Source organism: Myotis myotis, unplaced genomic scaffold (genome assembly GCF_014108235.1).
Source record: "Myotis myotis isolate mMyoMyo1 unplaced genomic scaffold, mMyoMyo1.p scaffold_m19_p_9, whole genome shotgun sequence".
Classification (NCBI taxonomy): Eukaryota; Metazoa; Chordata; class Mammalia; order Chiroptera; family Vespertilionidae; genus Myotis; species Myotis myotis.
In genome coordinates, this window is record NW_023416401.1 from 50,185,067 (window position 1) to 50,209,990 (window position 24,924).

Genomic DNA, 24,924 nt, shown 5'->3' on the forward strand with positions numbered 1-24,924 from the left:
AGCAGGACTGAATTAAAAGTATACAGTGAATTAATTTTTCATATGTTTTAAAATAGTGCATTGACTTTAGCATAAATGAATGCTCATTATTATTATTACCAAATAACAAAATTATAAAATATTTTGAACTTATAGAATCAATGAGCCCTTAGCTAAAAGTGAAACACAAGTTAGTGGATGACATTCCAGCAGGAGAGAGAAGAAAGAAATAGAGGACTGTCTTTTACAGGAACACCTCTCCCTGTCTCTACATGGTCCCCTTTTCCAGAGCACACAGTTCCAGTCCCAGCTCAAATGCTGCTTCCTAAACCAGGGATGGCAGGCATGCTGCTGTGTGGCTGCTGTTCCCTTCTGTGCCCTGGGCAGCCCTTCACATGGGGGGAAGGGAAGAAAATTGGGGTAGGAAAATCTTTTATCTGCCCTTTGAAAATGGAAATGGATGGTCAAGAATAGTCAGTTCAAGAGAGGGTGAGGCCCAGGGAGGGGAGACTGCAGACTGGGAACCTAGGGGGCCAGGCATGTAACCCCATCCTCCAGTGCCCTTGGCTGCCGGACATCGGCCTTGGTGACCTCTGCCACTTGTGTCTGTGTGTCCTCTACCCAGGACATCTAGGTCTGCCCAGGGCAGTCAGTCCTTCCATCCCCTACTCCTCCCATCCCCTCCCCTTCTCCCCAGAACAGACTGAGGAAGTGGAAAGCTAAGAGTGAGTTGGAGAACAAACAGGGAGCTCTGGTTTCTGTTTCTCTAGTTCAGGAGTCCTCAAACTACGGCCCGCGGGCCACATGCAAATACAAATATTGTATTTGTTCCCGTTTTGTATTTTTACCTCAAAATAAGATATGTGCAGTGTGCATAGGAATTTGTTCATAGTTTTTTTTTAATCTATAGTCTGGCCCTCCAACGGTCTGAGGGACAGTGAACTGGCCCCCTGTTTAAAAAGTTTGAGGATCCCTGCTCTAGTTCAGTGGTCATCAAACTGTGGCTCGCAAGCCACATGTGGCTCTTTGGCCCCTTGAGTGTGGCTCTTCCACAAAATACCACATGCGGGCGCGCACGTACAGTGCGATTGAAACTTCGTGGCCCATGCGCAGAAGTCGATATTTTGTGGAAAAGCCACACTCAAGGGGCCAAAGAGCCGCATGTGGCTTGCGAGCCGCAGTTTGCTGACCACTGCTCTAGTTATTCATGACTGGATGAATGAATGAATGAATGAATGAATGAATGCATGAATGCACTTATAAACACTTAACATACAGTGACCAAGCCACCTTGAGAGATTGGAAAGGTCAGGTGTGGCAAAGGTCATGGTAATTCCTATGATTGCTTGTGGCTACCAAGAGATGGGTTGTTGGTAAAGGTGTGAAGGAACCAGGCTCAGTCAGAAAGACTCCAGGACCAATTGTGAAGGGCTTCCCAGGGCACAGAAGGGGACAGCAGCCACGCAGCAGCATGCTTGCCATCCCTGGTTTAGGAAGTTGCATTTGAGCTGGGACTAGAACGGTCTGCTCTGGAAAAGGGAACAATTTAGTGAGAGGTGTCCCTGTAAAAGGGGCTGACATTGGCCAAAACTTAGGTGGGTGAAGGGGAACAACAGATAAGAGGCTAGAGGGAGGTGGGCAGTGGAGGACTTTGTCTTCTCAAATTATGGATTCCTTTTGTGTTATCCATTCCCTGACTTCAATCCCTACTTGGTTCCCAAGCTTTTTTCAAGTCTCCGTGGCTAAGTGGACCCTCAATAAAGATTTGGTAGAAAAAGAAATATGCAGCTGGGGTTCATTAGGAATCATTGTGGGCCTGTAAATAAACAACTCTCTCCAGCTCAGGAGTGGCTGGACTCACTAAGTGGTTTCAGGAGCCAAAAGCAAGCCACTGGCCAGCTCTAGACACATTAATTATAAGCAGTTGCTACAAAGAACAAGTGCTGGCGAGGATGTGAAGAAAAGGGAATCCTTGTGCACTGCTGGTGTGAATGCAGACTGGTGGAGCCACTGTGGAAAGCAGCATGGAGTGTCCTCAAAAAATTAAAAATGGGAGAAAAACCAAGATGGCGGCATAGGTAAACACCGGAGTTTGCTGCCTTGAACAACCACTTCACAAATACAACTAAAAGACAGAACGGACATCGCCCAGAACCACAGGAAGACTGGCTGAGGGGAAATTCTTCAACTAGAAGGAAAGAGAACAGCATACGAGACTCAGAGGAGGCGCAGTGCGGAAAATACAAAGGTGCGGAGGTACGCGCGGAGCAGGCTGGTAGCTGAGGGCACGGTTGTCGTTTTCAATCGGGAGGGAGTCTCAGATTCTGAGCTCCAGTTCTGGGCGAGTCTCTAGGGACCCAGACTCAAATGGGAGAAGCGGGACTGTCTGGCATCGGTTGGAACACGAGGGCAGCTTTCTCTCCGAGGTTTGCAGCGGTTGCTGGGACTCTGAGAGGCAGAGCCTCTGGGGACGGAACTGAGAGCAGCCATAACTGCTCCCTCCACCCGCTCTGTTGATCTCGTGCGACCCGCCCCGCCCAAGCCCTGCACAGAGCCATTTGCCAGATAGCCTCAGGCAAAGGCTAGATTAGCACCTCCCTAGAGGACAGAAGTTTTCCCACTGCAGACACAGCTGATTCTCACAGCCAGTTGGCCTGAAGGTCAAATCCCCCTAGTATTAACTACAACAATCAAGGCTTAACTACAACAAGACTGCGCACAAAGACCACTAGGGGGTGCACCAAGAAAGCATAAAAAATGCGGAGACAAAGAAACAGGACAAAACTGTCAATGGAGGATATAGAGTTCAGAACCACACTTTTAAGGTCTCTCAAGAACTGTCTAGAAGCCGCCGATAAAGTTATTGAGATTCTCAAGAAATCTAATGAGACCCTCGATGTTGTGATAAAGAACCAACTAGAAATTAAGCATACACGGACTGAAATAACGAATATTATACAGACTCCCAACAGCAGACCAGAGGAGCACAAGAATCAAGGCAAAGATTTGAAATGCGAAGAAGCAAAAAACACCCAACCAGAAAAGCAAAATGAAAAAAGAATCCGAAAATACGAAGATAGTGTAAGGAGCCTCCGGGACAGCTTCAAGCGTACCAACATCAGAATTATAGGGGTGCCAGAAGATGAGAGAGAGCAAGATATTGAAAACCTATTTCAAGAAATAATGACAGAAAACTTCCCCTACCTGGGGAAAGAAATAGACTTACAAGTCCAGGAAGCGCAGAGAACCCCAAACAAAAGGAATCCAAAGAGGACCACACCAAGACACATCATCATTAAAATGCCAAGAGCAAAAGACAAAGAGAGAATCTTAAAAGCAGCAAGAGAAAGAAACTTAGTTACCTACAAGGGAGTACCCATACGACTGTCAGCTGATTTCTCAACAGAAACTTTGCAGGCCAGAAGGGAGTGGCAAGAAATATTCAAAGTGATGAATGCCAAGAACCTACAACCAAGATTACTTTATCCAGCAAAGCTATCATTCAGAATTGAAGGTCAGATAAAGAGCTTCACAGATAAGGAAAAGCTAAAGGAGTTCATCACCACCAAACCAGTATTATATGAAATGCTGAAAGGTATCCTTTAAGAAGAGGAAGAAGAAGAAAAAGGTAAAGATACTAATTATGAACAACAAACATGCATCTATCAACAAGTGAATCTAAGAATCAAGTGAATAAATAATCTGATGAACAGAATGAACTGGTGATTATAATAGAATCAGGGACATAGAAAGGGAATGGACTTGGTGGGGAAAGGGGTGTGGGAGATATGGGAAGAGACTGGACAAAAATTGTACACCTAGGGATGAGGACAGTGGGGTGGTAAGGGCAGAGGGTGGGGTGGGAACTGGGTGGAGGGGAGCTATGGGGGGAAAAAAAGAGGAATAAATGTAATAATGTGAACAATAAAGATTTACTAAAAAATAAAAAAATAATAAAAAAAAATTAAAAATGGAACTGCCTTATGACCCAGCAATTCCACTTCTGGGAATATATATGAAGAAACCTGAAGCACTAATTCAAAATAAGTGCACCCTATGTTCATTGCAGTATTATTTACAATAGTCAAGATGTGGAAACAGCCCAAGAGTCCATACAAAAAGCTGTGGTACAGTTACACAATGGAATACTATGTAGCTATAAAAAACAAGGAAATCTTACCTTTGGGACAGCATGGATGGACCTGGAGAGTATTATGCTAAGTGAAATAAGCTAGTCAGAGAAAGACAAGTAACATATGGTTTCACTCATAAGTGGAATCTAAAGAACAAAATAAAGTAACAAAATGGAAACAGGCACATAGATACAGAGAACAGACTGACAGTTGTCAGAGGGAAGGAGGGATTGTGGGGCTGGGTGAAAAAGGTGAAGGAATTTAGAAAAAAAAAACACACACACAAAACCCACAACAATTAAAAAATTATAATAATAAAAATATAATCAGTTGTTTTTTCTTTGACATGAACTACTTTTCTAGATATAGGGAGAATTATCCAAACTCCAGGCAAAAGGGCTTGCAACCAAGGTAACCAATATCATGGCAAAAGGATAATAATGTAAAATGTAAATTTAAGACATGATTATATATGACACTAGAGGCCTAGTGCATGAAATTAGTGCATGGGGGTTTGGGGGTCCCTCAGTCCAGCCTGCACCCTCTCGCAATCCGGGCCCCCTTGGGGGATGTCTGACTGCCGGTTTAGGCCCGAATCCACAGGGATCCTGCAGGGATCGGGCCTAAACTGGCAGTCAGACATCCCTCTCCCAATCCAGGACTGCTGGCTCCTAACCGCTCGCCTGCCTGCCTGATCACCCCTAACTACCTCTGCCTCGGTCCCCACCGCTGTGGCTTCATCCAGAAGGTCATCCGGAAGGACATCCAGAAGGTCGTTCAGCTGCCCAGTCTAATTAGCATATTACATTTTTATTATTATAGATAACCCAAACTATGTTTTCCCCATTCATTGGTTTTGGCTAATAATTCTCACTGGTCTTTAATAAGAGTTATAACATTGCTAAAATAGCCTTGACATTGAGTATTACTTTTAAAAAATAGACTGGTAGAGCTCTTTGAAGAACCATGATTCTCCTCAAAAGGATCCTGGGTGCAAAGGAGATACTCTTTTCTACTGAGGAAGTGACTAGTCATTGTCATTTCTCTAGAAACCACTTCAATTGGTTGTATGTTTTTAAAACACCCACACATAAAAATCCAACACCCAATAAAAACGCCACTTTAAGTCCCGAGAGCACAGTGGCTTTTAGAAGCTCAAATAGGATTAGCCACCGCCTCTTATCTTTCACCCAAGCTCATCCTCTTTCACACATTTTATAGAACACAAATCATGACAATTAAAAAAAGGCAATAATGAGAACGTGCTATTTTGACCAGAAACCAGAAGGCCTGTTCATGTAGAAGTAATTATGGGAGGAACAGCCTCAAAAATCAATCTGGCTGCTGCTGCTGCTCAGGCAAAAATGAACTTGGCCCGATTGCTGGCATCCACAGGCAGCATCTCTACGGATGTGTTGCACGACTAAGCACCAGACAGGACAGAAAAAGCAACATAAGCTCTTTGGAAATTAACACAACTTAGTTGATGACACACTTTTTCTTTCCCTTTCCTCCATGCCCATATGTTTAAAGCTGGAGAAATAAAAGATAACGGAAATGAGATGAAGGCACCGTTTTAACTCTTTATGTCAAGGGAGAACACAGATCTGGCTTTGGGTTTCATGACACTGAGAAAAACAAAATCTCCTCAAATGTGGCCAGCACTGTCCTTCCAGGAACCGTCGATGATTTTGACACAGCGGCCAACATCACCTTCCTGGTGTCACCAATTGAAAAACAGGTCTGCCCCTGGCAGTGTTACTAAGCCATGGCCTCTGCTATGCTGAGCTTCTTCCTCCCCAGTCTCCTCTGCCCCCCACACTAGTGTTCAATGGGAAGAAAAGTCACTACTAAAAAGAAACAGAATAGCCCTCGCCTGTTTGGCTCAGTGGACTGAAGAGTCCTAAGTTTGACTCTCGTCAAGGGCACATACTTCGATTGCATGCTCAATTCCCCAGCCCCAGTCAGGGCGTGTAGAGGAGACAACCAATCAATGTGTCTCTCTCACATTGTGGTTTCCCTCTCTCTGTCTCTCCCCCTTCCTTCCATTTTCTCTACACATCAATGGAAAAATATCCCCGGGTGAGGATTAACAAAACACAACAACAAAAACAGAACAATAGAGCTGAACTTTTAGTAATGGAAAGTCCTTAACGTCTTTAAAAACTGTGGAGGTGTTCTGAAGGAAAAACACATCACTTCTTTGAAAAATAGCCCTCCTCTGGGTCTGACTGAGAATTGATATTATAGAGTTTACACATCAGTGGTTGTAGCAAAACCACAAAACTTAGAAAGCAGATTCAAGTACACTCTTCTCCCAAATAAGCCAGGGGTCATCAGCGTCGTCTCTGTGTTTAGGGCAGGGACTGAACTATCCAGGGTTATGAAATAATTCAAAGACCGGCTGTAGCACCATTTGTAGTAAATAAAGGGGTCGGAAAGAAAAATTTAAAAAAGCCCAGGGTCAGGGTAGTCCATGGATGGGCTTTTTTTGGGGGGGGGGGGGGGTTTAGGGGGAGAGGGTTGGAGGATTCTGTGCAACCCCTTAAATAGTATATATCCATATATTCATTTTTCTGGAGAGTGTCTATAGCTTCCAGAAGATTCTCAAAGAGATCCTGACACTCCCTACTCTCACCCCCACACACGTGTTGAGTGAGAGGGAGCCCTCACCATGCAGCATGATTCCTTGTAACTACATAAGACAGAAGGTGTTTTCCCCTCCAGAAAAAAACAAAACACTTTTAATATAATTGGTGGGCTTATTCACGCTCAAACAGTGGTGCAGTAAATGTACATAATAAATCTCTATAATGATTTTTAATTGTAAAATTATTCTCCAGATGCCATCAATATATGTGGTGGTTACAGAAGGGATTTCGCACAGAAAGCATTAAGGAACACTTTACTGCTTTGTTCACCTGGTATAGAACCAACAAGCTACTCTCAATAAATATTAATTAATAAGGATTAACTACACAATTTTGTTTATTCTCCGGAAATTTATAAGAGCTTCTATGGGAGGTGATTTGAGACCTAGATAGCTTTAAAACAACAACAAAACTAGAAATCTGAGGGAATGCTTAGCTGTCAGCCAGGCCTGAGGTCAATGTTGACTTCGGGGGGTCAAAGCTGGACTTTGAGGCCTAATCCCATCATGAGAGGCCCGAACACGAAAGGGACATGTAGAAATGAAGAGACAGGACAGTGGCACAGTTCACAAACCCAACCCCAGGCCTGAGACACAACCCATCCTGTAAATAGTCCTCACAAAGAAGATGGGAGAGCTGAATGTCTCCCATGTCGGCTTTGCTTCTCCCTGAATGACCGTTGACACTCACCCCCAAGCCCTGTACCATGAACAGGCCTTTTTGCTTAGAAAGGAGAGACCAAGAGAGCCACTTACCAGATGCAGGTGGCTGCTCACTGGAGGCGCTTCCAGACCCAGGGCCTCCCCTGCTGGAGCTGGGAGGCCGCGCATCAGCCTCATCCCAGGGCTGGCCTCCGCCCTCCGCCTCTTCAGCTGCTTCTTCAGGCGGAAGGCCCATGCCGTAGGCGCATTGGGGCAAGGGTCCACTTTTTGGGAAACCCAGAAAGGGCTCCCGGTCCTCCCCAGAAGGGTTCCCGCAGCCTGCGCAGCCATCTGCCGAGGTGGAGGCCGCCCAGTGGGGACAGTTGCCGCCCTCCACTTCTTTCTGCAAGTACTTTTCGGAGGACATGGGAATCCAATCGGTCCTGCATGGGGGCTCGGCCAAATTGCAGCTTTTGGAATCGGGCAGGGTCTCTGTTCCGGTGAAGGCCTGGCTTAAACTGTCATCCTCCCCCACCTCCAGGGGCTCCGGGAAAGGGGGTATGGATCTGCTTCCCGGCCCAGTGAGGCCCAGTAAGGAGGCTGGTGTCTGGGGAGGCCGGTCCACATATTCGTCTTCCATGGGAATCTGCTTGAAGGAGTCGCCCTCCATCTCGCTGACCAAGGTGAGCATCCTGGTGTCTTCTGCCTGGGCGCAGCCTGCACACGCGCCCCCGCAGACCCCGGCTCCTTCCGGCCAGCACAGGTCTTCCGAAAACACCTTCTCTTCCAGGGTCAGCAGTAGGACCCCGTCGCAAAGTTCCCGCTGGCTCGAGGCTTCCATGGGAGTGCGGCTAAAATTGCTTCCTGAGGGTTCCTGCTGAGTGACATTCGGGAGGCAGAAGGATTGATACTCAGCTATTAGAACAGGGTTCTGCTAAGCACTGCCGAAAATGGGGTTTATTTCCACCATAACAAGAACAGGTGGAACACTCACTGTGTAGCAACTCGTGTCATTTAAAATCAAAGAGTGGGGAAGAGCCCTAACATAGAATGCAACCAGCAACAAGTGCAGTCTAACTGCATTTCACATGAATAGCATGTTCACGTTGAAACAAGGGCAGGAGTCAACCCAAATAACTCCACAACTCGGAATTTTGACTACAGACTTTCAATCTAAATTAAAACACACACACATACACACACACACCCCTAAGGAAATACTGAACTCAAAGTTAGTCGCTTCGTTTTGAAAGTACTTTCTATGTACCCTGGAATTGAGAATAATAGAGGCAGGTTTTCTGCTGTTGGAGAAAACATGATTCAATGGAACAAGGAAAGATCAGAAAGTGCTGCTGGGACAGGAAGTGGAGAAATCAGTATGAGCTCGTCGTGGTTTAAAATTTATACATTTTTATACCTAAGAAGATAGATCTAGAGGACATAGTGAGATAACTAATGAAATTTTAATATTAAATGCGGGTTTGATAATAGTATTGTACCACTATTGAAATTCTTGATTTTGATAAATGAACTCTGGTTATATAAAAGAATGTCCTTGTTCTTAAGAAATTCACAATGATGTATTTAAGGATACTGGAGCACAATTCACTCTAAAATGGTTCAAGAAAAAAATATATACAGATACACACATAGAGAGCAGAGCCCGGCCAGTATGGCTCAGTGGTTGAGTGTTGACCTATGAATCAGGAGGTCACAGTTTAATTCTCGGTCAGGGAATATGCCCTAGTTGCAGGCTCAGTCCCCAACGTGGAGCATGCAGGAGGCAGCCAATCAATGATTCTCTCTCATCATTGATGTTTCTAGCTCTCTCTCCTTCTCCCTTCCTCTCTGAAATCAATAAAATAAATTTTTTTTAAAAGAGAGCACAAATAATATAGCAATATGTCTAGACAACTGGTAGACCTGAGAATAGGGTATGTGAAAGTTCTTTGTACTATTCTCACTGCTTCTCTATAATTTTGAAATGATATCAAAATTAATAGTTATCAAAATAACTAACTACAAAGTAAAAGAATATGGAAGCTCTTTCCTCTGGAATCTGTAATAGGCAGTTATGATTGGCACTAAAAAGAATATAATTAATATCTGTACACAGAGGTGGCAGAAATGGAATGCAATACAAAGAAAGCAGCATTTAGGAAGAGTACTGACCTGGGCTTTGGGTTATTCTGTGGGGACCAGCTCTGGGATTTGGGGTCCCATCCCCTCAAGAAAGTTCCTCACAACGGGGCTCAATATTTGACTAAGAACTATCTCAGCCTAACTGTTAAAAGTACTACAAGGAGCATTTAAGACTTTTACATTTACCTTATTTCCACTTAGGCGGCCGCATGTCTCATTGACCCAGCGCCACAAATTAGCTAGAAAAACAAAGCAAAGATAAGATCTTCATAGTACTTCCTATTTCTAATTCAATATCACTGACCACTATGTCAGTTCAGTATTATCTTTATACATAACCCTCTGTAAGTTTTTCAGAGAGGCTTCTTGAGAGTGAAAACATTCAAAAGCAAATCAACCTGTTTAAACACTATAAAGACATCTTACTCATCCTGCTCCATCAAAAACAAAACTTTCTGATCCATGCAAAGCCAAATATGATATACTAATGTTCCACTGACTACCTTGGGACACATTTGAGGGTATCGGAACTGCTGATAGGAAGATAGTCACTCTAAGACCTTTAGCAATTAATCTTTGACTACAAGGGCCTAGGGTGGGCATTGTAGGGGAAAGGAGACAACGTGGTGGAGACTTGACTTTCGAGTAAACCAGCTCAAATATATGTACAATAAAAGTCAGGTGCATGCTGGAAGGCTGCGGCAGACCCCACTGAGTTTCAGCAGGCCCCAAATCTTTTTCCACTATACTCTGTTGCTTCTCAGAAAAAAAGAATATGTTCTGTGGTATATACAAATTATATCCCCATCAACTTTTTAAAATAGACATGATAACATTTTAAAAGTCAAATCCATGAATTTTTTAAAAAACTATGAAATTATATCATACAAAGATAAAATTTTATTCCACCTCCACTGAATTCTAATGTTGAATTCATGGGTTGTCAATTCTCCATAAGAAGATAATCAAGTAATAATCATAGCTAATGGCACCTATGATGTGGCCTTGCCCAGTTTACTTAACTTCTCTGAGCCTCAGTTTCCTCACCATGAAACCAGGGAAATAACAGTGCCTACTTCATAGTGCTGTTGGGGAGATTTAGTTAGTACATGTACTAGTAAAATGCATACAGCAGTGTATGCATTTATTGAATAAATATTCAATACATGTCAGTTATTGCTATCATCATCATTATTTCATTATTATAAAATTACATAAAAATAAAAGTACTCCAAATAAAAGGAAAATTGTAGCTCTTTCCTTGTAGAGATTAGTACTGGACAATTACAAATGGTGCCAAAATATTTGTGCACAGAGAAAATAATCATAACCACTATGACAATCTTTCTCCTAGAGTATTTGTATTTACTTCTACATAAATAAGCACAATGGATTTTATTTGTTTTGCCAGAGAACAATGAATTGGGCATAAAGGGTGTTTGATCTTAGTTTAAGCACAACCACTTCAAGGCACTTATTTTTAGCAGATCACTGGATGTAGTCAACAGGCAACATACACATCTTCCAAAGCATATACCTTGAAATGTATCTATTTTTAAGATTCATTTTCAAAATCCCCCATAGACACCATACCTGTTAGTGCTTTCCCTTGTTTCCGGTAGTAAACAGCAGAGAAGACAACAGCGACTAATGCCACAGATACGAAGAGAAGCAGGATGATCAAACTGGGCAAGAAAATCTGGGGCTCTGTATCATAAAAAGGTTTAAAAATGGTATTAAAGGTGATTTCATTTTTGTCTCTAAGCTCAAAAACACAACCCTTTACATCAAGCCCCAGAATCAAGGCTGCCGGTCTGGAATAAGAGAAGTGTGAAGGCCCCGACCCTGACTGCAGGTTTGTCACAGAGCATTTATGTTCCAAAGGGTGGAGTCACCAATGCGGCCCAGTCCCACTATCCAGCATCACTCCAGCGAGGCCAGTCCAGGACCATCTTGAAATGTTTCTACTTAGAATAACTCAAATCCTGTTTACCATGCCATCCAGCTCCATCTTTGCTCACCTATGGACACTTCAGTCTCCCCAGGGGACTGGTCTCTGAGGCAAAAGGAAGCCCCTTATCATACCTCTTTTTAAATAACCACAGGCACCAGGGTTGCCGTTTTTATTCCTTTGGTTATTTTTCGTATGATCTTCAAAAAAATGGTCTGTTAAAAATGCTGCTCTGACTGTGTAGCTCCATATCCAGAACCTTAACACTGGCATCTTCAATCACCATCTTCTGTCTCCCCAAATGTCAAATCTAAACCCTCAATTTTCTTAGTCAAAGTTCATTAACCCTGTTCTTCCGTGGCTCAGGTCCTCTTGCTTCATTAGAAAGGTCTTCTTTACACGTATGCCATCCCATGTGCTGTGATATCTGGACCCACCTCCAACTGTCTCACTCACCTGCAAAACCAGCAGCCACCATTAACTGTCACTTTCTATCACTCTTTGACACCATACTCAAGATTAATTTGATCTACAAATGATAGCTATAGTCTAACAAGTTGCTAACTCTGGTTGGTGACCAAAATCTCCCATAGACACTCGTACTGTGACCACCACCAGCCTACTATATTTGGGCATTTTAATTTATGTTTGCAGCTCAGTTTTCTTTTCTTTTCTTGTTTTTACACATATAAATACATTATTAGTTCTCCATTCCAGAGTAAAATATTATCACATAAACAACATATCTAGAATCAAAATACTGACGAAAATGAAATATTAACCTAACTGTGGATGGGATGAGATAGAAAGGGAGAGATGAGCCCTCCGGATATGGAAGGTAACCTGGGGGAATCTATAAGAGCTGACTACACCGAGACACATCTACCAATCAACCTGCTGTTTTTAAGCATAGCATGGAGGAGTGGGGGTAGAAGAGGGTATAGGGGGATAAATGGTGATGGAAGGATACTTGACTTGGGATAGTGGACACGCAATAATACATTGTACGGATGGTGTGTTGTGGAATTGTGCACCTGAAACCTGTGTAATTTTGTTAACCAGTGTCACCCCAATAAATTTAATAAAAAGTAAAAAAATAAACATACCATTGGGTAGTTCTGTAGACAGCAGAGAATAACTACAGACCACGTCTGACTTATCGGTCCCGTGACGTGCTTCCATCTGTCCAAGATTGGTACAGCTGTGGGAGTTAAGTGCTTCCATTTTATATTCTTATTTTTCAAGAAAAGAAACAAAAGACTCTACTCCACTAGACTGCTAGCTTCTTCAGGAGAGGAACCCATCTTTCTGGACATTTGGATCCCCAGTGCCTATCCACACATCATCCAAGTGGGCAAATGAATGAACAAAAGTAAATACTGCCAGTGTTTTCTAAGAGTATGGCCCAAAAGACAGTAGATTGGTGTCTTCAGTATAGAAGATTCCAATGCTTCCAAATGCTCCAGGGGATAAACTTTAAAAAAAATGTCCTTATTGATTTTAGAGAGAGAGGGAGAGGGAGAGAGAGAGAGAAATGTCGATGAGAGAGAAACATCAATTGGCTGCCTCCTGCATACTCCCTTCTGAGGATCGAGCCTAAAAACTGGGTATATACCTGACCAGGAATCAAACCAGTAACCTCTTGGTACATGGATTGATGCTCAACCACTGAGCCACACTGGCTGGGCACTGATAAACTTTTGATGAATGCTCTTTAAAAGTTGAAAACACAGAAAACCTTGTCAACATAAAACTTGGATAAGTGGATTAGGAAATCAATATTTAATGAGAATTCATATATTGGGAACTGAAAGAATCATTATGTAATGAAAGGACCCAGGCTCCACTATAGATACACTAACATAAGTGTGAAATAGTATATATGAGATGATTCATTCAAAATGATTAATTACTGCACAAGACTGGAAACAACCTAAATGACTATCACTAGGAAACTTATTAACTCAATTACGGCACACCTCTACAATGAAATATTAGGTATCTATAAGAAGCCATGAAGATCTAAGTGAACTAATATGGAATGAGCTTCCTTCAAGATATATTATGTGAGAAAAAAAAACATGGTGTTTACAGTATGCGCACATTTATGTAAACAGGAGGCTTCTTTATGCACATACACACATCTCTGGACAATAAAGCAGTGGTGTTAGGAGAAGTGTGTGTGGGGGGGTGAGGGGCATGAGTGAATGATAACAAGTGTCATCAATCATTTTCAACTACGTAAGGTTAGAAAAGGGAAAAAGGAGGCCGAAACTCTAAGTCAAAGATTGAGCCAAACTGAATCTAGAAAGTAAGGCGTGTCTGTCACACCAGGTTGAAGGCTGATTGGATGGGTTTATTTTGCCCACACTGAACTGACAGGCTTTTCCCATTTTGAATGTGGCTTCAAGAGGAAGCCTCACAAAACTCAAACAGTCTGTGTCCAACCCAAATGAGACCGTGGAGGTTGTTACTTAAAATCAACACACTGCCTGGGCTCCTTCGTTGTCACTTACTTGGTCCAGGGTTTGCATTTTTCTGTGGAAGAAAAGACATCGGAGAAATAGCCTACAAGGCAGGGCTCGCACACCGTGTCTTTGTTGAGCTGCACTGTCAAAAAAACAAAAGGACAAACAGAACAAACAAAAGCCAAACAAGGACACTTAGATATCGGCCAGGATGGTGGTCCCTCTGCCTCTCACCTCCCCACCCCTCCCTGCCCTCGCTGCCTGTGGCTCACTGCTTCAGCCCCCACAGGCTCTGGAGGGCCTTCCATCCCAGCAGTAGGTTCAGGGTTATTAGGTTCAGGAGGGTAATTGGCTCAGTGTCAGGCTACTAATGCCAGTATCTGAGTTAGGTCCTGACCCTTTGCTGTTCAGAACCACTGTCCTGGTCACTAATACTGTTTCCTAGCCGGGGAGTCTACTGTCCACTGCTTTAACCACGCACCTGCCTGATCTCCCCTTTCAGCCTTTTGGACTTACATTAACCTTGATCCACAGAGAGTGGCAGTCCTTTTACTACTTTTAAGGACAACTTCTTGACCTGACCTCTTTGTCCAGCTTAATCTCACCAGTTCAAGCATGGGAGTGACAACAGTTTTCTTAAAAAAAAACAACAAAAAACAAAAAACTCCTACAGGTCTCTTTCTATTAAACCAAGGGCTGGTAACAAACTTTTTCTATAAAAGACCTTATGGTAAATATCTTTTGTAGGCCTTCTAGTCTCTGCTGAAAATACTTGTAGCATGAAAGCAGTCATAGGCAATATGTTAAAAAAAAAAAAAAAGGGGGGGGGGATGTAGGATGTGGCTGTGTTCCAATAAGACTATTTACACAAACACAAGTGGTAGGATGGATTTTGGACCCCTGCCTTAAGCCACAGCACTGAAAGCAGGAATTGATCCTGCTTAGCAAGCTTTCTTCAGCACTCTCATATTCCTTGCAAACCATATTATTAGAATAGGAAATGTCTCAGATTTTCTATGTCTATTCACTGCTGACATGTGTAGACCTTTGGGAATTCCAATCAAGAACACTGACTACCATGTGGGGTATCATGATCACGCAACTGACTTGCACCAAAACCACAAATTACTCTCGAAATTAGTAGCGCTTCTGTGATTGCTTTCATGAATGAAACACTAAAATAAGAAATTACATGTTCTTTTTTCAGTGTCAAGTGGGAAGTATCTTCTTGATTTCTGCAACTGCCTCAATAAGTAGGATACTTCCCCCACTTAATCTATTTTATTTGCCTTAAAATGATATTAACAAAAGCACAGTTAACATCTAGTCAACTCACATAAATTCAAACAGCTTTTAAAAAGATAAACACGCTCTAGAAGAGCAACTCTTAAAAACAAAGCGACTTCTTAAGGGGCTACAAGGCAGCAGAGCTCAAAGTTCATTGATTTCCCTACACTGACTGGGCTTCCAGATCTGTTCCTTGTAACTGACCTGCCAGGGGGCATCCTGCAGGTTCCCTGTCCCTTTCCTTTTCCTAATCACACTGCTCCCACTGTGCAAAAGAAGGCACACTCTTCCCCACTCCAAATCCTGGGATGGTGCCAAACCTCTGAGATGCCAAACGGAGCACCAAGTGGAAATACTGGTGATGGCAGAGCCCCTGCATTCAGAGTCTCTCAGTATTGTCTCTCCCTATCTAAGGACAAAAGTGTGACCATAGAAACAGGGTAACTGGGACCAGGTGGGCTTGTTCTCAATTCAAATACCATGGACCCTTGAACAATGTGGAATTTAGGGGTTTTGACCCTCCTGTGCAGTCAAAAATCTACATATAACTTTTGACTCCCCCAAAACTTAACTATGAACAGCCTACTGTTGACTAGAAGCTTTACTGATAACATAAACAATTTACATGTATTTTGTAGGTTATATGTATTATAAACTGTATTCTTATAATAAGCTAGAGAAAATAAAATGTTCTGAAGAAAGTAAAAATCATAAACACTGTACTGTATTTATCAATACTGTAAGTTTTAAAAATCTGCATATAAGTGGACCTGTGCAGTTCAGACCTGTGTTGTTCAAGGGCCAACTGTACAGTGCAAGGTAGGGAAGGAGGGAAATTTTCATTCACTCATGTCATCCCCTGTGTCCTCCATCTATTGCCAAAGAAGGACCCATTCCCACAGGAGCAAGGCGGAGAGAACATCGGTCAAGAATTAAGCAGAGAAGGGGACAGCACCTTTTTTCATGCAGGTGACAAACTTGCAGAAAGGCTCTGGGCCTTGTCTATCTGAGAATCAGAATTCAGAAGGGAGCCAGCTGTCACAGGGAGACTCATTTTTAAAATTGGAAAATCAAGTCAACTTGGGAATGATCACTTTGTAAGTTATATAAATGTCTGGTCACTGTTGTACACCTGAAACTAATGTAATATTGTATGTCAACTGTAATTGAAAAATAAAAAATTTATTTTTAAAAAAAGCAAGTCAGACTTTTTTAAGAGAAAGCTTGTCTGGTTTACTTGATATATTAGATACTCAGGATTGACTGTACCAGTTAGATTCTCTGACGAACACTTTCCTCATTATAAATTGAAATGAATAATAATTTAATTCTCTTAACCCTGTCCAAGTATTCTGGGTTTAAAAAAAAAATGCCTCCAAGGGAAAGATTAACAGGTATAAATACTAGTAAGTTGTTACGTCTTAAAGAAACTGCTTTGGTATACTTCCTAGAAGTCAGGATGTAAGTGACGCTAAGAAACACTTTTTTGAGTCAAAAAGATTATTTCTACTTATTTACTTTCAACAAAACTGAAGGACACAGTTGAGTTCTTAACTGAGCAATCGTTAAACACCACGTTGATGTCACGTCACTGTGTGATCTAGGACATGTCACTCAGAAAGTGCTGATAGAATTGAGGACACTCCTGTCATGGGAGTCCTTTCTTAGCTGTTTAGCTATTTATGCGAACAAGTTTCTCAGCACTTAGTGGAAACAGGATTGAGCTTGAATTCTGTTGCATTTTAGCAATAAGTTGTATTCAGCCCAGAAGATATGAACTAATTGGAAAAAAACTCCATTTGTTCTTTAGTTTGTAAAGACTTTAATATAGCAAAATATAATATATTCACCCTTGACCTATTGTGTAATATCTGCAGTAACAATTTGGTCCAGAATAAGTGTTTTTAACCCCTAGAACCTGGAGTCACAAGAAATTTTTTCAAATTTAAGATTTCAAATAGGTGCATAATTTTGGATATGAAAGAATATGAAAGGTGATTAGCAAAAACCCTCCAAGCACAAAAATACATCAGGATAGAATTCTGCAGGGAAGGTGAAATGAATACAAATCAAAGGAGGGGGGAATAACTGTATCTTCCCCACAGGTGAGGCAATGAGCGCATTTTAAAATAGATTACGGTGTTGATACTCCATTGAAAAATTTAGGAAGTGTTACTATTGCTATCTTTCCCTGGAAACTGAATCCTTAGCAACTCTTTAAATTCGTAATAAAAATTTTGAGCTGTCAAGTTAAAAATATGCTACAGGGTGCATGATTTTTTCAAAATTCTGCTAAGCGGATGCACAAATTTGTTCTTTTTAAACAGTTGGAGGTCCCCTGCATTCTCGGGTTCCGTCCTAAGTGGGGAGCATAAAGCTCCGCAGATGGAGGAGCCTGGAGACCAGCATGTGGGCCAGGCGCTCACGTGTCCTTGTTAGAACCAAACCTGGGGCTCCGTTCTCAGGGGACCCTCAAGCTCCTCCAGCGCCACCTGGCTCCCCGGAGTGTGAATGACGCAGGGAAGCCGCCTCAGCACCGGCTTTGGCCTCCAGGTGACTGCAAGACGGTGAGAGCGGATGACCCGTACCCGGGTGCCGGGCGCCCAAGCCGGGCGCGCACTCGGCGTTGCGGCGGCAGCAGTCACAGTCCTCGCTCCAGTGGTAGCCCGCCATGCAGGCGCAGCGTCGCGGGGCTGTCCGGTTGCCGGGCTCCACCGCCACCAGGGCCTTGCCTGCGGGCGAGAAAGACAGGGCGGCGAGGCGGTTCGAGGATGCATGGGTGGGGGTGCACCCCATGCCAGCCCCCACCCCACCCAATTCCCCCAATGCAGTGCCCGGCCTCCTCCCAGACATTGACACATTCAGGTCGCTGGCTCTCAGGAGCACTGGAGTCCCCTCAGCTTCCTGTGCTGGCACTGAAACATCCCAGGGGGGTTTCACTCTCAATAATTAAGAGTCCAAGGGCTTTTGAAAAGTCAATTTTCATGTTAGTAGGAAGATTAAGGGCTGGAAGTTTATGATCACTGATTACTAATGCAAAATAGACTTCATAATCTCCCGATTTTTAGTAAATTCAAATGTGATAAATAGCCTTAACACCAATGCCAGATAGGACCTAAAAGAATGGAGTTCCTGGAGATCAGGGGTTCCTCCTGAGATCCTGCAGGGCCACCATTATTCAGAGCCCGGAGACTGGGGTCACTGTGTGATTAGCTAAGTGGAGGAGTGGAGAGGTGGGACGTGAAGACATACTTGGAAATTCGTCTCTCCCACAATAATACGTTTGTCTTTCCTCACACCTCACTGCAGAGTGCCCTCCTGTTACCCCAATCTCCTGGGCCTGTCCAGTCTTTGTGTGAGAGAGGTGACTGCTCACACACAGTTGGTCCTCATTAGCCACTGGTTCAGGTCTGCAGTTTCACCTTCTGGCTAAAATGTCATCGTAGCCCCCCAATCAGCACTCCCGGCACTTTCGCAGAGTGGGGGGAAATTTCAGCCCCTGGGGACCTGCCAGGTGAGGGTGAATAAGGTAACACATTCTGCCTTAATGTTTCAGCTCTCATCCTGGAAACGTGTTCTTTTAGTGGTCTTTTTAGAGTCCTATTTTTTTAGCCTTTTTGTGTTTTTTGTTGGTAATGTCACTGTTTTTTTGTTTTGTTTTTTAAATATATTTTATTGATTTTTTACAGAGAGGAAGGGAGAGGGATAGAGAGTTAGAAACATCGATGAGAGAGAAACATCAATCAGCCCCCTCCTGCACACTCCCCACTGGGGATGTGCCAGCAACCAAGGTACATGCCCTTGACTGGAATCGAACCTGCGACCCTTGAGTCCGCAGGCCGACGCTCTATCCACTGAGCCAAACCGGTTAGGGCTGATGTCACTGTTCAAAATGGCCTCCAAATGCAGTGCTTAGGCACTGTCTAGTGCTTCTGAGCCCAAGGAGGCTGCGATGTGTCTTATGGAGAAAATGTGTGTTAGAAAAACTTGGTTCAGGAATGAGTTACAGCACTCTTGGTTGTGAGTCTAATGTTAATGAGTCAAAGTATTTATTACATAAAGTGTTCTTAAACACAAACACACATAAAACAAGGTTATATGTTGACCAGTTGACAAAAACGCTGTGACCAGAGGCTCACGGGAACCTGTATTTCTCCTGGGAAAAGCAGTTCAGTATTTGCTAGTTCAGTGTTTGTGGTGATTGTATAGAACATAATTGCGCCGAGCGGTGAGAATCAAAAACATTACACAGCACAACATTACTTAAAACAGCCCTTCTACCCTGTGGGACACATCTCATCCAGATTGTCCAAACAGCCCTTGTACTGAATAGTCCTGAATACTTCTCGGAGTTTGTTATGGACTGATGTTTGTGTCCCCTCAAAATTCCTATATTGAGCTCTTAACCCTTGATGATGGTATTAGGAGGTGGGGCCTTCGGAAGGTGATTAGGTCATGAGGGTGGAGCCCTCAAGAATGGGATTGGTGCCCTCAGTAAGAAAGACAACAGAGAGCTTGCTTCCTCTCTCTGCTTTCAGCCATACGCTGCTATCTTGAAACCAGGAAGAGGACCCTCACCAAGAACCCAGCCATACTGGCACCCTGATCCCAGGCTTCCAGGTCCAGAACTGGAAGATGTAAATTTTTGTTGTTTAAGCCACTCAGTCTGTGGATTTCTGCTATAACAGCCTGAACTAACTAGAACAGAGTTCCATGGGAAAAAGAAACAGCCTTAACTAAGTGGCAGCCAGAAACAGGGGGAGGGGAGGGACACATTTCTTATCCCCATTCCTGGGCCCAACCATGGAGAACCTGGAGAAATCTCCATTGCCTCCAGACCCACTCTCTGAGGTCCAGGCCAGCTCAGTGGCACCAAGGCCAGTGTGTATAAATATGCACATGATGCCTGGAACACACACAGACACTGTCGCGTCCTTGAAAATTCTAATTCCAGTATCGCACTCAAATGCAAGTGAATGTAAGCCTGGCATATCCTTGAATATCTTAATGAACCAGGCTTTGCACTTTAATCAATTTTGGCAGTAGACAGAATGATTCTTTATTTCCAAGAGACAGCAATGAGTCAAGGTCATTACTAAGTCGTGGGAAAGAAAAGAGACTTGATCAGATGCTTCTGCTCAGTGGAGTTTCCATGTTATCTTCTCCAAACAAAACCTGCCAGCTGTCTTTAACCATTAGGAAAATTATGGTTTAAAAAATATTTATTTCCTGGTTCTTTCCACTGGGAAAGAGAAAAACCTACACATAAGAGTCAATCCAGCCGAAACCGGTTTGGCTCAGTGGATAGAGCGTCGGCCTGCGGACTGAAGGGTCCCGGGTTCGGTTCCGGTCAAGGGCATGTACCTGGGTTGCGGGCACATCCCCAGTGGGAGGTGTGCAGGAGGCAGCTGATCGATGTTTCTCTCCCATCGATGTTTCTAACTCTCTATCTCTCTCCCCCTTCCTCTCTGTAAAAAATCAATAAAATATATTTAAAAAAAAAAAAAAAAAAAAGAGTCAATCCAGAACCAATGAGCCTCCATAGCACCCAGGTCAAGATCTCTAAATAAGATGTTCTGCAGAAAGTGATCAGGAATTCCTGGAGAAATGGCTGGTTCCAAGTGCAGGGCAGGAAATATCCAATGTGAGCCAGGAAGCAAGGGAGCTCTTCAAGACACCTGGGTTTGCCCTAGCTGGTTTGGCTCAGTGGATGGAGCGTCAGCCTTCGAACTGAAAGGTCCCAGGTTCGATTCTGGTCAAGGGCACATACCCAGGTTGTGGGCTCAATCCCCAGTGGGGGACTTGCAGGAGACAGCTGATCCATGATTCTCTCTTATCATGGATGTTTCTATCTCTCTCTCCCTCTTCCTTCCTCTCTGAAATCAATAAAAAAATAAAAAAAGACACCTGGGGTTGTACCAAAGGTGGGGCCACCTGGAGGTGGGGCGATCTGAGCACCAGGAAAACTAATAACTGCAGTAGACCGAAACACCTCGAAGATGCCTAAATTCATGAGTTCATAATATTCATACAAGTCCTTGGAGAAAGCTGGATGGTCGGGTCACTGTTTTGAAAAGTGGTAAACAAAGCTGCAGCATTCATTCCACCTTTCCTGTGCATAGTGTATGTACTTCAGGGTAATGAATCACCGATGGGGGGAATTTCCCTTTACAAAGCATCCCAGCTAAGAAATGAAGGAGTGATAGAACTGGATCATTGCCTAATGAAAATGGATCTAGGTCATGATTGTCAATAGCTTCTAATATCACATACAGAGAGAAAAGCCGCTGTTACATGGTTCCTGACATAACTACATTTTACCAACTACGAAGGAGTTTTGCCAAAAACAAAAAAACAAATCAGAATCTGAGCAGCCTTCTAGATCTCACAACCGCTTTACAAGAAATGTAGGAGATGGAAGAATAGGCTAAACAGCACCAAGGGGGTGCAACCAGCAGCAACCAGGCTGTGGGAACCACAGGACCGACAACAGGTTTCTCCCAGATAAACTGAATGGGAAAGGAAAAAGGAAGAAGGAAAGGAACCTGTAGGCTGAGACTTAAGAGGCATATTTTGATCCCGATTCCTGAAAATAAACTATAATTTTAAAAAATTTGAGGCAAAAAAACCACAGCAGACTGATAAAGAGATCAAACTGTCGAGTTAATAGGACATTTATCGTTTAGGAAAAGGACTCGAGAGTCCGACAACCTGACTGGGAGTCCTGCTTTGCACTGGATAACCCTGAAGTCATTTAACCTCTATCCATCTCAGTTTTCTTTATCTTTAAAATGGGATCATCGTGGTTATCTCACAGGGGTTTTTGTGAGGATTAAATAACACAACACACAAGAAACATTGGGGAAATATTTTGTCAACTCTAAGATGTGTTCCATGATTAAACTGCAACACAAACATAGTCCAGAACAAAAGTTCTCAGAGAAGAATTTTAACAAGGCGCTGCGGGGAGCTGAAGCCCATCCTGCTGTGGTCAGAACTCCTCCCTCTGTCCCCCAAAGACAGCACCGCTGAACCTGAAAATATCATTATCCCCACTTCCCGCTGGCGTGACTGACTCACCTGTATCGCAAACTTTATGCAGCAAGCACTTGTCTTCTTCATTCCAGCTGTCCAGGTATTCATCCCTGCCGCAGGGCAGACACACACTTTCCGAGGTAGTAGTGCACTTGGCAGACATGTACGTCCCTTAAATTAGAAGGGGGAAAACGCACTAATCAAAAATATCCCCCCCAAAACACACACAAAAATGCACCAATTTACTGGACCCTTTACATGACCAGGGTCCCAGGAAGTCCCCAAGAGACAGCGCGATACAAGAGACAGAGCCACATCTCCCAGTGATGCTCCGAAGGCTCCCAGCTGGCTGAAATAGCCTCTCTGGGCTGCTGGTCCTGTGGTCACAGGGGTCTTTTAGTTCTTCCATGGGAAAGATCACCCTTTCCACGCCAAACCTCGGCTGAGTAAGGTAAAGAACAAGGGTTTTCAAACGGGGGCCTGTAGAACTTGAGGGATTCCCTGGGGGCTAAGCATGAGGGGTTTCATTTCATCCCTCCCCTCCTGTCTTCAGAATGTCCCCTACTGTCAATCTGGAGACACACACACACACACACACACACACACACACACACACCACACATGCTGGATCTTCGTTCTGCATATCCAAGAAATATTTGTAGCCAAAATATCTACACAAGCATATCAAACTCGTGGACAGGCCCCGGCCATGAGTTTGACATGCTTGAGGGTCTTGTTAACCACCTTTCCTCAAAGATGCGCTCTCCTCCCCAGAGCAATGAGTGAATGAGGACCCTGTGGACTTGGGAGTTCATTGGGGCTATAGAAATGTGTGGCCGCATTTGTCACCAGCCCACCTTCTGCTCCTCAGCAGGTATATGTGTGGGGAGAAGGTATAACAGGGTTTAGGCAATTTCAGCAGCAACAATTCCAGTATGGCTCCCCCTACCCCCAATTTTTTAATGTGATAGTATTTTTCAATAAGAGGTGAATTTCTTATTTTGAGAGTTTGAATCACAAAGTGCTAAAACATGCTTTTAGAGGCCTTCTTTTTTCTCAAGAAATAGTGTTTTGGAAAATAGCATTCCAGCATGAATGAAGTACCAGCTTATGAAATTGCTTTTCATTTTTAAGTGATTTTATCTTCTGAAAGAAAGGTTTTTGTCTTCAGAGTGACAGACATTACCACCTGCCATTACCATAAAAAGTCCATCCAATTTCTTTTTTCATCTGGCAGATAGAAATCATTCCTTAGATTAAAAAAAAAAAAGCCCTTTTACTCCTGAGGGGGGGATGAAAGGTGGCTCAGAAGTACAGACCTGGCTCACATTTGTTACAGCACCGTCCAAAATGCTCATAGTGCCTCTCGCTGGCACACGGAGGGGTGATCTGAAAAGTCACCTGAAAGAAAATGACACCAGGCAGAGGTTATGCACAAGTTCTTTCTGAATAAAGCAAACAAACAAACAAACAAAAGGAATCATCAAATTACATGTTGGAAAAGCATAAGAAACACCATAAGCCGTCCTGAGACTGCTCTGTGTAATATTATTAACACCTCCCTCCCCCAAACAGTCACTTCCTATTCCAGCCCATTTCCCCCTAAGAATATATACAACAAACAGATCCTGGTATGCAAACTCACTTAAACATGTACAAATATTTTGGTTATGCTCATGGCAATATGAGAAATTAAAGGAAAACTGACAAACTGGCTGCAGAAGTCTGAAAACTGCTGTAGACAAGCCACATAGGAAACTGGCCCCTTGTCTGTGGGTCACATGATGGATGACATGCTCAGTCAACTTTGATCATACACTGCAGGAGGACACAAGGAGGCTCCTTAGCAGGTACAGGGGGGCAGAGGCAGGCTTACAGTTGTTCGCATGGGAAATAATAAAACAATTAATTAATAATACGAGATAAACTGTTTCATGGGCTCACAATGTAAACCTACTCTTGCCCACCCTTGTATATTACACCAGGGGATCTCAAATTTGGTCTGATAAGCTACCTCTGATTTCTAAAAGGTGTTTAACCCTGCGTACCTTTCAAAATGTTAAACATGCAGAGAATATTAAAAAGTGGGACACCAAGCTGTGACAGGAGCTCCGTGGGCTGGGAGCGAGGAGGCCTGCCCGCCTGCTGGCTGAGGGACCCCGGTGAACTGCTTTTTGGGTCTCTGCTTCCTTTCCGTTGGATTCTAGTACAAAGCTTAATTTCCAAATCTGCCCGTGTAAGTACAACAAACCAAAAAGCCGAGTCCCTTACGTTCACTCAGAGATCCTTATCAGTGCGCCGCAGAAAAGCTCTTTTCAGCTTACTTGGTGTCAGATAAAAAGCACGCGCTGACAGGCAGTCATGTGGAAATTAACAGTGAAACTGAACAGCTGAAGAGACACCAAAGGGTGCCATACCAGGGTCAAGTTCCCCTCGGGGGGCCCAGGGATCCAAAGTTGCACACCTTGCCCTCCCGGAGCTTACACCCTGGGTGTGCTATGATGGAAGCCAATGGGCCCTACGTCCCTGAAGACTGGGGCTGGTGTCCTAAGGCACATGACAAGTGAGCTCAGTCTTGCAGGATAAAGAATAGTCGGCCAGATGGGGAAAAGGAAGTGGCAGGTGGCGGTTGGGACG

At 43.6% G+C, this 24,924-nt stretch overlaps 1 protein-coding gene across 4 annotated transcripts in view; it reads right to left on the reverse strand.

Annotated features, from left to right (window-relative positions):
- The window catches only part of TNFRSF11A (TNF receptor superfamily member 11a), a 55,203-nt gene that overhangs the window by 10,479 nt on the left and 19,800 nt on the right, over positions 1–24,924 (reverse strand). Inside the window, exons 2-9 of one of the 4 annotated variants that reach the window (XM_036323205.1) lie at positions 23,607–23,688; positions 22,333–22,458; positions 17,841–17,984; positions 14,014–14,102; positions 12,604–12,698; positions 11,140–11,253; positions 9,733–9,785; positions 7,519–8,278 (exon numbers count right to left, since the gene is read on the reverse strand). In XM_036323205.1, the coding sequence (XP_036179098.1) occupies positions 7,519–8,278; positions 9,733–9,785; positions 11,140–11,253; positions 12,604–12,698; positions 14,014–14,102; positions 17,841–17,984; positions 22,333–22,458; positions 23,607–23,645 (1,420 nt within the window). In that variant the 5' untranslated portion in view covers positions 23,646–23,688. Of the gene's footprint in view, positions 1–7,518; positions 8,282–9,732; positions 9,786–11,139; positions 11,254–12,603; positions 12,699–14,013; positions 14,108–17,840; positions 17,985–22,332; positions 22,459–23,606; positions 24,181–24,924 lie in introns of those variants that run through there. The other 3 variants (XM_036323203.1, XM_036323206.1, XM_036323204.1) reach the window with 3 other exon arrangements.